Here is a 13511-nt window from a genome sequence, read left to right as displayed (position 1 = left end):
GAAGCTATTAGGGAGAGAGTTATTTAAAATTTTTAGTCTCCGATTCTCAGCTTTACATTTGTACCTCGATGTATTTTTTATTAACTCATAAAACCGTTCCTTTAAATTTTTGTCAGATGAATCGACTATTTAAATCATGAATGGAAATATTTTATAATCATTTATAATGAAAGTAAAGATTATTTGTTTATTATCGGCCGAAAATACCAAAAATTCAATACATAAACTTTCCCAGACACTTGTTGTAGCTGATTTTAAATGGAACATTTATAGTTCTTTGTCATTAGAGGTTGACCATAGTAATCAGGATCAGGTTGTGGTCCCGAGCGAGCTAATACATCTTTTTGATACGTATAGACACGTCTATTTGAGTGGCAGTACTCTATCGTACTTTCATTCAACTTCCACCCACAGATATTATTGCTAGTTTCGCAGAAATAATATCGCTCCTCGGGTATTTTTCTAGCCCTCTTCCTGAGATATTGGAGCCGACCTCCATCCGGCTGGCTTTCGTGGAGTACTTTTGACACGTTTTCTTCGACAGGCATCATAATCGAGTTAGCTATTTGTTTTACGTCCATCATTTCGACGTCCTTACTTAACTTCGCCTTTTTTCGAGGACTATACTTTGCTGATAAGTTTATTTTGCCGTCTCGTATAGGTTTTCGCCTTCGATTTACGTTACTACTCTCATGATGTGAGGATAAAGACTGTATACATGGTTCTATATTTGCTCTAGAAACGTCTTCAACGCAATATTTTTTTGGCTTCTTATGTTCAGCTGCCTTTAAGATTTTTTCCTTATTTTGGTTGAACCACAAAATTCGTCGCTCATTTTCTTTGGTGAAATTTTCTATTACAAACTTAAGCACGTTGGGATTTGTGTAGTCGATTGGCATTTTTATTATAAAATTAAAATAAAAGTTTTATAAAAAGTATTTTAAAATAAAAATTATAAAAAATCACTACAAATATGTCCAAAAAAAAATGGTAATGCCATTAAAATGTCAATACGATATAGGTTGATGTAAAAATTATACAACATGTAGACTTTTTGTATTTAATGTTTTTTTTGGTTCCGTGGTCTATATGACAATATGTATTCTGTGTACAAAATTACTTAATGTGTTTTTGGATATACATATTTGATATCCAACAAGCGAGAAGAGGTTGAATGGGTGATAAAAGAATGCCTCCTATGTGCTTCCGTGACGGTTGATAACGCTTGCAACATGACGGACGGGTAAGTATGGTAACAATACCAGTAGGTAATTGGTGATTCAATATTTTATAGAATTTTATTGAGGAGGCAACTCACCGGATTGGTTTTAAATAAATGCATTGATCGTAAGAGGCTCATCTGCCTCGTAGTGGGACTTTAAAGATTATGAGTAGAGACAATGTTTGACTTCCGTATATCAAACATGTATTGGTCATAGCTCGCGCTAAGTCTCGACTCTTAACCTTAAACCCACATACAAAACCACTAGAACGATCTAAACTCTGAATGCTATCAAACTTTACCCACGAAGCTCATTGAAATGCAAGCCGTAACTAGATTTTAAATTAGACACGTCAAGGATTTATCATAACTGGAATAATTTTGTGATATTTACATTCCTACGTTTCATTTTCACGGGTGGTTTTCGCTGTTATGCATATTTAAAACTACAATTTAAAAAAGATCGTATGATCTATATTATTTTAGAGCGAAAACTTAACCGTAAATTATGCACGTGTAAGCAAAAAAAAATTGATTCTTAAAAAAGTATTAATTTTTAGTAACTACATACCAACACATGGACCATGTTGCTATGATACCACGAGAGACTGGTCGATTTTTTGGAATAAAACCTTAAGTACTAAATTAAAAAAAATATATCTTTAATTTTCTCTCTATAAACCTAATACCTTATTCAGAGTTTAAGGAATAAATCAAATTACTCGAATTGGTACAGCCGTCTTTATGTTTTTTGCGTTTCAATTTTATTTATATAAATAATAATGATCTTATTAAATATCAGCTTCTTAAATATATTTTTATTTATATTTTAAAAACTATTATTTCTAAAACATACATGTATATTAACATATATTTAATTATTTTCGTAAATTGGGAAATGTACTGGTGTCCCATCCCCTAATCTCTTGGCTGTGGCATTAATCATATCAGGGGTGGCTTCTTTCAAATCATAGACTAGACCCATTTTATAAAAACAGCGAATGAAGAATGACGTAAAATTAAAGAAATCGAAATGCTCTGCTGCTTTGTAGTCGAATGGGAAGACGTGGTGATAGTTGTGCCAGCCCTCGCCTAATGTTACTGTAGCCACAAAGCGATTTTCACGTGGAATTATATTCCTGAAAAAAAAAACGTAAATTTAGTTTACCACCTTGCACAATATGTACCTAGAAATTTATATATATTTTATATATAAATAAATATTATATTTTATATATTTATAAATAATTTATATGTATTTTCTTCTTTATAAAAGAGCTTAACATTTTATTCAGATGTTTTTTACTAACAGTAAAAATATTTCTTTCGATATTTTTTTACATTACATAAATAAAAATTACTTATTATAAGTCTTATATCCATAAGTGTGCGCCAGACTGTTGACAGTCAGTTCACTGTGAAACATTCCAAGGAACCGCAAAAACCACTGCCACGCTATAGCACATCGCCAACTTTCATCCCAAAAGTATATTGATATTGTAATAGGCAAGATGAAGCACATGAATAATTTTAAATAGGAGAAATATCTGCAACAAGAGAAACAATACAATAGAGATACAAATAAAACACTAAAGAAGAAACTATTTAAAACAATAGCGTATACCACACACCATAATTAGACCATTCATTTGAGCTTAATATGTACCTATACGTATGTTTCTAAATAAATAAACTAACTAAAACAAATTAACCGTATACGATAGTATTTGTTCTCTACTAAATAATTTTAAATTAAAATTTCAGTGAATAGTAGATGTTGATGAAGACAAAAAAATATTTTTGATGAAAGTTTAACTGTTCAGATCATATTGCAGAAGTATATTTAAAGAAAACGAAAGACATAAAGGTCCAAAGTCTTTGTGTATTTGACGAATATAATAAATAAACTTGCTTTTGCAAAATCATAAACGTTATTAGCACGATGTATTATTATAATAACTTTTAATTTCGTACTGTGCTTAGGTATTTTTACAGCGTTGCTACCTGAAGTATAAAAATATGCCGCTAATTTAATTAAGTTCCATTCTGTACCTATTGTAAAACCGCAACAAAGGATCACCAGTAATATCGCTCATATCCAGCTGCTTTCCACGTAAAATGACTTGGTCGTTTTTTTTCAACATCAGCCAGCCGATATGTGAGAAGAATAAGCCTCGGTTTGCATTGTGGGGATCTGCGTCCGTGTCACTGTATTTGTGATGAACTCGGTGATCTCGCACCCATTGTTCTAAGGAGTTCTGGAAAAGCATATCAATATGAACGGTGTAAAAACCATTATAATCTTCTCGACATCTGATTGAATTATGTTGATGAAATTGTTAGGCTGAGGAATGGGTCCTTAATAAATAAATAATATCCTAAATATTCTGTAAATTTCGAAACATCGCTTGTATTTTATACGTATAATTAGGCGTAGGACGGACAGCTTTACATGCTCATCCGAGGCACGGGCGTGATAGAACACCACCAACTCCCAAATTTAGCTATAAAAAATTTCTTGATTTCGGTTCTCTTTATCACACTACATTTTAATATTGCAAATTATTGTACAATGTATTAGCGCCAAAATGAGAAAACCCAAGGAACTATCATATAAAAATGACAGATTCTAAATTCAAATGTAATAATAATAACATAATTATAATAGGGTATTTTCTCTTCAGTGGGGGTAGGTACTAAAGGTAATGAAGAATCCCATTCTGTTATCTGTATAAGATTTATGTAAAAAAAATAGATGTACAGCTATTTGTTAAATTAATTTAAGAACTTCACCGCATCAGCAGTGTCGCTCGTAGATAATATATTAGGTCCTTACATATGAAATTGGCGTATTTCGTACTGGCCACTTTAATCACGATGTTCTCCTCTTTGGTAAGGAATTCCAAATTCAAATTTGTACAGCTATTTACTCATGTATTTATGCTTCGATGACCGTCATTCATTTGTTGTTTTTCTTCTGTTTTTTTTCTGTTTGCGTCACTCATTTTACAAAATAGAAAACTTAAAGTATCGCATTATTTACGAGTACGAGTTCCGCCGTGGCACTAGTGCTGCGGAAACGACTCGAAGGGTGAATGATGTGTATGACGGTCATGTTGCAAAAGAAAACACAGTTCGTTTTTGGTTCCAACGTTTTCGTTCTGGAAATTTCGACCTTCAGAACAAGCCCCGTGGACGGCCTGAGACCCAAGTTGATAATGAAGTATTGAAGGCTATTGTGGAAGCGGATCCATCGCAAACCACGTCCGAGTTAGCTGCGGTGTTAGTGATAAAACTGTTTTAATTCACTTGAAGCAAATTGGGAAGATTAAAAAGCTTGAAAGGTGGGTACCTCACGAATTGACTAAAGCAAACCGGCAAACGCGCGTCGACTGCTACGTTACATTACTGAACCGGCACAATAATGAAGGTATTTTAAACCGAATCATTACCTGTGATGAAAAATGGATTTTTTACGAATTTCGGAAGCGCTCAGCGCAATGGTTGGATCCTGGCCAGCCAGCCAAATCCTGTCCCAAGCGAAAATTAACCACAAAAAAGTTACTTGTAAGCGTTTGGTGGACTAGTGCCGGTATTGTTCATTGCAGTTTTCTCAAATCTGGCAAGACTATTACGGCTGATGTCTATTGTCAGCAATTGCAAACCATGATGGAAAAGCTAGCGGCTAAACAATCTAGGCTGGTCAATCGCTCCACGCCACTGCTACTTCAGGACAACGCTAGATCACACACTGCACAACAGACGGCTACCAAATTAGAAGAGCTTCAATTGGAATGTCTAAGACATCCTCCGTACTCCCCGGACCTTGCTCCAACAGATTACCATTTTTTTCGAAAGGGAAAAAATTTAACTCTTATGGGGCAGTCCAAATCGCCTTCACAGATTTTATTGATTCCCGTCCGACTGGTTTTTTTAGTAAAGGGATCAATGAACTACCTATGAGATGGCAAAAATGCATAGAAAACAATGGTTCATACTTTGATTAATTAAAATATTAAATTTAAAAATATTCGACTCTTTGTTCCTCCCATACAAAACGCCAATTTCATATGTAAGGACCTAAAATTTATTTTGTCACATTTAATACTAAAACATCTTTCATAATATAGCTGATGTGGTGTACTTAATAAAAGATTTTATTTCAAGATTATGAGGTTGAAACCGTGTTCTTGTAATAAGGATTTCTTTATCAAAATATTGGGCTGGCGAGATACTTTGCATGTAATAACGTACAGGACAGATGCTCGCAAAAATATTACGTCGGTTTATTTCTTATTTAATTAAACTGTAAGCACAGCTGTTGCTGCCAACGGCCGATTTCATAACGCTCATTAAATATTGAATGTATAATTTGACGTGCTTCAAAATAAATTTTCGAAATTCATTTATCACAATACCTTTACATACACAATTTCTTAAATTAGATACTTAATACTTGGTTTTAAAGCTTGCTTAGTGTAGTGCATATATAGACTTAAATGAATGTGGCCTTACCTGGCCAGCGGCTGCAAATGCAAGAAGCAGAAATATCTTCACTGGTAGTTTTGCTTTATAAGCCTTATGGGTCCATAATCTATGCGCTCCACCAGTGATTCCAAAACCCGTAAACACGTACATACACACCGCTGAAAACAAATTTAGTTTCAATTTGTGAATTATTGAGTTGCGATTTTCTATGGCTACATTTGTGAAAATGATTTAAGAAAGAAAAACACTTTTTTATAGATAATAGAAAAGAATGTATATTTAATGGAGAAAATGCACTAGCCCTCACAATAGGATTCTCTGTGTCGTGGGCAGCTAGCCTTTTCCATTTGACATATTAACGATTTTAGGTACTTGAATACTTACAATTTAATAATTAAACAACTGTTGCACAAGAAGAATACTTTCGGTTTCAGCATAGAAAAGGTTTAGAAGATTTTTGGTTGCTTAAGATTGTTACTGAATGTATAAAGTTTAGAATTGATGGTAATAATTTTGTTCATAGTATTGTCTTTTGTTAAAATAGCTCGTCACCGTGACCACGCACGCTGAAAAGCACGCGAAACGTCGGAAAAAAATTAATTATAAGTTTTTAATAATAATACATGTCTTTAAGACGTTCAAAAAGTGCTTTTCTTAATAATTTTGTTTTTAAGAAAATCGTTGGTCGAAGACAATGCGTTTTTTGGGTAGCTTATGTTATGTAGGTTTGCGTTGTGTATTGTGTGGTGTGGTCAGTGTTTGTTTTCAAAAAAGTCATTACATTGCCATTAAGTATAGTTGTCTAAGCGTTAGAAGTATTGTTGTGGGTAGCGAAAAGGTTAAGAGAAGTAGTAGAAGTTCTTTAGAAAAATCTTAGGAATAGTGTATTAAAATAATAGAAATGGGTTTAAATTTATCATTGCTTTTGTAATAATTTTCTCCACTTTTCCAATGTTAAACATATATTGACTGTTCAAAATTATGACAGTATGTTTCACATTAACTGAAAGCTCAGAAATGGTAATAGATGATATGCAAATTCAAATTCGATGGCAAAACCCTATTGTCGATAGTTAGCTTGAAATAATAAGCGCTTGATATAGGAACTAGAGCTTGCATCGTGTTTATTATCTCCTAACATAACCGTGATTGAATAAATAGCGATTTCATTATATGAACTTTTATAATTTATGTTTTTTTCATTACAGAAACCAAAAAAGCACCAAGGACGTTCATCAATTAGTATTTGTTTATGAAATGCATATAGTATGCCATATTTATGGCACTCTTTCTCATTAGGTATATTCATGTTTTAACAATAGCAGGGATTACTATGGGCGCGCGATGGTATGACATCTGTTATTTTTTAATTTCGTACATTTTGTACAAAAATCATAAGTTAATATATAAATTAATTTGCATAAAAGCTTTAAGTAACAATATAATTTAATTGAAGTTACTAAATACAAATATAAACCAATCAAATGCAGACTAATGTAAACCATTGCACGCTTTCTATTTCGACATCTTTAACATTAAAAACAACTTAAGAACTACTTACCAAATAAAACAGTTTGCCATTTGACTGGAAAAGCATATTTATAACACCAATATATCGCAACAAAGTGATACAAGACTAAAGTAATAGCTGTTGTCCACTTAACATCATTCTGAAATCCTAGTTTTTTTTCAAAAGCACGAAATGTTTCACTTCGTTTCGGTTCTGTTCGTTTGTGTTCTGCCATTTTGATACTACGTACTTCATTCAATGAAATGATAATTTAAAGTGTCGGAATTTCGTAAGGGGTATTCATCATTTAACCTTATTTTGACCTGTTTACATTTTAACAGTCGCATTTTAATTGTTTGATCTGTATTCTTTCATGTACCTGCGATAGTGAACATTATACGTGGACGCAATAAATTCAAATAAGTTTGAAAAGTCCCAAATTTAAGTGCTTTATGCTAAATAGTCAAATAGTATTATAAATGTGTCTCATTATACGCGTTCGTACAACTACGAAGACGAACTATAATAACCATAATATGGAAAATTATTAAGTTCTTTTAAATTAAGTAACAATATTTTAAACTCGTTAGTGTATAGCTGAGTGTATATGCAGCATTTACTGTTAACTTTTGTTATTCAAGGTGCATTTCATTGTATTAAATATAAAGAGAATATTAAATAAAAACTTCTTAATAAAAAAATATTAATTGCTTAAATGTTGTTTACGTATATGTGAATACTTTTTATTTCGATTCGGAATGTTTTCATTGTTTTCATTGTATTTGAATAATTTATGAAAATTGATTTGGAAGACAATAGACTAGAAATACGAATTAGTCTTGCCAATCGATTTCGTTTCCAATTTCCTTTCAAATTAGTAATGTCAGTTATAAATTTCCTTTATCTCTGGCTGTTAATAATCTAAAGGAAGGCATCTTAATGATCACGGCGCCATATTGATTTGAACATTATGTTAAATCGGCGCGTCGTTTTATAAATACGTATTTAGCTTTAAAATAAGTGTCTGCTTACACCTTTTTTATGATATAACTTGAAAGCATATTATATATGTAGGTAAGTATGTAGGTATTCTTATATGTTCGTATATGGACCTTTTATGTTTAAATTTTTAGATGACTGCTATTATTGAGGGGCAGTGCTGCTTAACTACGATCTCTTGTATGCTGTAGTCTTTCACAGCATATTACATGCATTAATAACTATATTATAGTAACTTGTTTTTTATTTTATTTTATGATCAGAGTGGCAAGATACATATCGCAATAGCGATTGGTCACCACCATCCGGAAACGCTGAAAAAATGCTGTGATCTGCGCGAGCTGTTCCATTTGGCTGATTATAAATTAGAATAGGATAATCGCAAGGAGTTTTTTTGTTTCTAAGATCAAAATCCACTTTTCGTCGATGCGCTAGCGACGTAAGTAAACTTATTCGGAATACCTTAAATAACACGTTCCTTGTAATGTGTTAGTTGAAATTAAGTTAAAGTGATTAGATATAAAGTGTTTGCATAAAACTGTTTAATATTCTAACTCAACGTAAACAATTACAAAGTAAAAAATATCTTGTATGTTTTTGTACATTTTCTATTTACAAATTGTTTTTTCTTGTCTTTAGTTTTGCGCAATGAAATATGTAGTATGGTATGTGATCTACAGACACCAACGTTACACCCCTTAGTGTGCGTACCTTAAGTTAATTTATATAATTTATACGGCTATAAAATCTGTTTGTCATGTTGAAACTCAGTCAGTGACCGATCCACTTTATTGATACAATTAAAATCAATTACATTGTCAACGTAATTAATTCACATGTAACAATGGTTTTAACTAAATGACAAGTACAGCCTGTAGTGGTCAGAATTTGTATTAATTGTAACCAGGCTCTTAATAATGACCATAGTTTTATTGTGTTAATTCATTATATAATTCTCTATATATTTCTCAGAGCAGTGTTTTGTTTAGCGTGTGACTCACATAGTTGAGGTCGCAATGCAATTTTTGTCTATGTGCGCATTTAATATTTCGTACGGTGAAGAAATACATCGTAAAGAAACCAGCAGGCGTGTCTCAGGACCAAAACGTCGACGGCATGTGTCAGGCACAAAGATTTTCACCTATTTGCCTATTAGAAAAAACAAATGACTACGAAAGGTGCACAAATCTGAAGCCCAGAATTTAATTGTGCGCCATTGGTATTCTATTGGTAATATCTATTTTCAATTTGGTATTTCCATTCAATTTCTACAAGTAGGTACATTTTTCTTTAACGAAGATTATCACGACTAGTCATCAGATCAGTTGTGGCTTAGAGACAGCCTTATTAAATTGACAATTTGACAATAGTAGTATGATGTGATTTTAGTGATATAGCTCTTTAGCATATTGAAATTTTGCCGTAGTGACGCCGTCTACCATGAATTAACATCGAATACCAGCTTCACGGTAATAAATTCGTGTAAAAGAATTCGCGCCTTTGTCGAGTTCGTTTTATCCATATTTAATATTTTGATTACAGAGGTTTCATATGTCAGTTCGATAAAAAGTTCTTAAGTGATTAATGTGATTTGTAAGGCTCTATGAAGCTGGTATCACGGAACACTTTATCCTTACGTTGGTTACTTTTAAAATAAACGTGACTAAACACACTTCTATTTGATTGAAAAATTTAGCGATGAAACGTTGCGTCACTTTTTTATGATATTGTAAATAATTTTCGTTTTTAACTTTTTAAGGTAGATGGAGAATACCAAGATCGTATAACAGTAAAAAAAGTTGTGGTAGTTATCTACGAGATAATATAAATATAATCATATTAATAGTAGACATATCTCCTATACATAAAAAAAAATAATTGAAAAATAATGTTTCGGATCTCAACATAACCGGAGGAGAATTTCAATTAAGTTGGACAATTCTCAAGGGTCAAGTTAAATTTATACCTTAACTAATATATTAAGATAAGCTGTTTAAAACCCCAAATGCTCGATCTTGTTTAAATAATCCGAGCTCCGCGGTAGGACTAGTATAAAATGAACGCGCGTGGTCACGATACTGCCGCGATAGTTGTAAGATAAATAGCGGGATACAGCCACATACCAAATGCACTTTGTCAGCTCTTGTAGATTACGTATTTCTATGTTCTTATTTCAAAATTGAATTCAGATTTAAATTCGTAAATTGTTATTAAAAGTTTTGTAAACTAAATAAATATTATTTATAGATACACAAAGCAATTGGATTTAAATACTTATCAGCTTCAGTAATTAGTAGAGATATCCGATTCAGTTGTAAGATGTTTGTTTGTTAATTAATTTTTAAAAGCTTTATATAATACAAACTTGTAGGCTGAAAGTTTGATAATCAATCTCAGCGCAATGCAGATAATCCTGAAAATAATAGCGCTTAAAAAGTAAACAACGTAACAGGATTACGCTTAATTCGGTTTAATTTATTTTGAATGCTTTAAAAATCTTTAACGCGGCCATTTCTGATTATTTACTTATTTGTGTATATTCAGTTCAATATGTAAATAATGATTAACATTACGAAATACTGAAATGCATTGTAGTCTGATCCAATTCATACCAACGTGAATACATTTGATTATTGCTTTTTTTACGGTAAATTTTCGATCCAAAACACGTTGTTTTCATAGTTTTGCATAATTTTATAGTACAACCTTAATATGTGAAAAGGGATGAGAAATAATTATGTTCGTAGAAGAATATTTAGTTGTTACTATTGTACGTAAGCAAATTGTAATAAATATTTTTTCAATTGAAAAGACGTTGTTATTATAAATTTCGTAATGATTTTAGTATATTTATATTTACCACGGTTAGCGTGAAACATTACTATTCCTGGAAAAGTGTTGATACTATCATAGAACTGTAGTGATGACAATAATGTTAGCTTATAACACCTTCAACCGATATCTATAACAATAATCCAGCGGAGTTACACAGCACAGGAAAATTTATAGCAAAACTATTAAAATATTTTGATGTAATATATACAGGATGTATGTGTATGTACTATAAATAATTATATTACTGTGAGAGACACCAGTCTCGTAGATACCACAGTTCACTACAGTTATGTGGGTTTTTATTATTATAGATAAATAAAGTTCTTAGTACTCTCGTGTCATTTTAGATTAAAATAAATAATACATAAATAAGACTAAAGTTGTCTATAAATAGTGTCGTTAAAAATCACGTGAATAAATCAATGTTCAAATTTTCCGCCATTTTAATAGATTTCACTGCAATTTTAAAGCTCTAAATCTCTACTGAATTAACAATATGTGAAATCGTTTATTCATCAAACGTCAGGAAGTTGGATACAGTACGTTTGAAACATTTTTACTCAATAAAAGGTGACGCAGTTTGCATGACATGCATATGCATTAGCCTCCTGGATACATAGAAGCGCTGCATGTAAATGCACCAGACTAGAGGAAATAATACGGAAATAGAGATGGTACTAATGTGTGCGAAAGAGTTGCTTGTACGAATGTTTATGGTGAATCTTATGGTTTAATTATTTTGGAAAATATTTCGAAGGAAAACATATATAATTGCAAAAAATTCTTTGTTCATCGTAGTATGTTATGTAAACTATAAACTTAAAAGCAGTCCACTATTGAGCGTAAGAGGTCAGGAATAGGTGGCGAAATACTACAAGGTAAGTACTGGTGATGACGTATTTGGTCCCTTATTCTGCAGTACATTCTCTATATGAAAAATATATAAAAAAATAATATAGATTCATTATAGGTATGGTATAAGCATATGATGTGCACGGCATTCCACTGCCGTAATTTATGTAATTTTCAGTATTACCCAAATTTCTATAGTTATGTTAAAAATGAATTAACGAGTACAAAAATGTATAAAAAACTAACCTGAAGTATAGGCAAGTCAACCAATTCACATTACTTACTGTGGTTGGTCCAATCCAAGAGTATTTCTAAACATATTTCTCAAACGAAATTTTTCCAGTTAAAAATTGCAACTGCTCATGTCATTACAGTGGCTAAAAAGCGAGCCAAAACACGATATGATACTTTAAATAGAAAAAAGCGCCTAGCTTTGGTAAAATTTTCAATTTGGTGAAATGGACAACGCTGACAGGCTCTCGAATTCGTGCTTTGGCTATAGTAATCGGTGAAAGCCAGGGTTTTCGATTCAAACGTCCATCTGATCGCCGCTAGTCCTCCGTGATTCAAATTATGCCGTTTACCAATTTCAAATTGCAGTCGTAGTAAACCTTCGGTTTTCCAGTGATTATCTTTTTCAGATGAATGTTGATATTAAACGATTCTTAACATTTAACAGATTATTTTAATCAACTCAAATCAAAATATTATTTATTCATGTTGATTCAACCTCTACTTCTCTAACTTCTTCTTTACTGTACATAGTATCCTGGGAACTCCTTGATATCAGACGAGATTTGTCTTGGAATTTATATAAGAATCTTCTTTTGAGCATTTCTTTTTTGCCTCGTCTTAGCTTGACATATATTGATTGTTATTACCATTTTTTTTTATATTAGTTAAGTTTAGTTTTAGTTAGTATTTCTAGTGTTACATGTAATAAGGGTTGCCTGAAAGATGTTTGGTATGGTAAAGACGTGTAAATAAATAAACGTCAGTAAAACAATTAATGCTTCTTTGCATTTACTACCAGTTCTTAAATAGATGGCGTAGAACGAGCGAGAAGCACAGGCAATATACACTACCACTCTTTTAAACCGCGAAGGATTTTAGAAATTGTTTGTAAGTACCTGCCACTACATCATGTTGAAGCAGTTAATGATTCTAATGAAAAAAAATGCTAAAATAATGCGAAAACTAAATGTTTTACCCCTATCAGCACTGTGAAATATTACGCACTTACTTTACCGTGGGGACAACATGGAAACATATCACAGTTAGTTTTACATAATAACGACGTGTTTTACTTAATTTTTTTAATTAAGGTTAGTTTTATTTGCTTCCAGATGGTTGCAGGTAATTTATTGGTTTATCATTTCTTGAACACTTAGCTTTCGATTATACTGAATACCTTTACAATGGTATCTTTTCAAAATAAATATTGTATATTGTCACGGAATACGTTCTGTCCTATTCATACTATTCAAAATTATTATATTCGTGGCTTTTGTTACAAGACTGAAATATTTCCGAACCAATTCGACTTAAAGTCTTTCAAGAAAAGAGTGTACCAGTTCGAAAAAGTCCGATAAGGCACTTGCGAGC

The 13511-nt window shown here is 32.0% G+C and overlaps 1 protein-coding gene across 1 annotated transcript; it reads right to left on the bottom strand.

Moving 5' to 3' along the window:
- Nucleotides 1-2045: 2045 nt before the first annotated feature.
- On the bottom strand, nucleotides 2046-7471 carry LOC123707057 (acyl-CoA Delta-9 desaturase-like). The gene is made up of 5 exons (XM_045656828.1): nucleotides 7272-7471; nucleotides 5738-5868; nucleotides 3275-3480; nucleotides 2584-2769; nucleotides 2046-2361 (listed from the first exon to the last, which is right to left on the bottom strand). The coding sequence occupies exons 1-5, from the start codon at nucleotides 7453-7455 to the stop codon at nucleotides 2097-2099; spliced, it is 972 nt and encodes a 323-aa protein (XP_045512784.1). The 5' UTR covers nucleotides 7456-7471; the 3' UTR covers nucleotides 2046-2096.
- Nucleotides 7472-13511: the final 6040 nt, after the last annotated feature.

This window comes from Pieris brassicae, chromosome 3, assembly GCF_905147105.1.
Source record: "Pieris brassicae chromosome 3, ilPieBrab1.1, whole genome shotgun sequence".
NCBI lineage: Eukaryota > Metazoa > Arthropoda > Insecta > Lepidoptera > Pieridae > Pieris > Pieris brassicae.
Note: the sequence above shows the minus strand (reverse complement) of the source record. Positions and strands in the feature narration are given on the sequence as shown.

Excerpts from the sequence above, each read along its gene's own strand:
- LOC123707057 (XM_045656828.1), bottom strand. The coding sequence starts at position 7,455 with ATGGCAGAACACAAACGAACAGAACCGAAACGAAGTGAAACATTTCGT. Across the intron at positions 5,869-7,271 it reads ATGGCAAACTGTTTTATTTG|CGGTGTGTATGTACGTGTTT; the intron begins GTAAGTAGTTCT and ends ATTTGTTTTCAG. Across the intron at positions 2,770-3,274 it reads TTGTTGCGGTTTTACAATAG|ATATTTCTCCTATTTAAAAT; the intron begins GTACAGAATGGA and ends CTCTTGTTGCAG.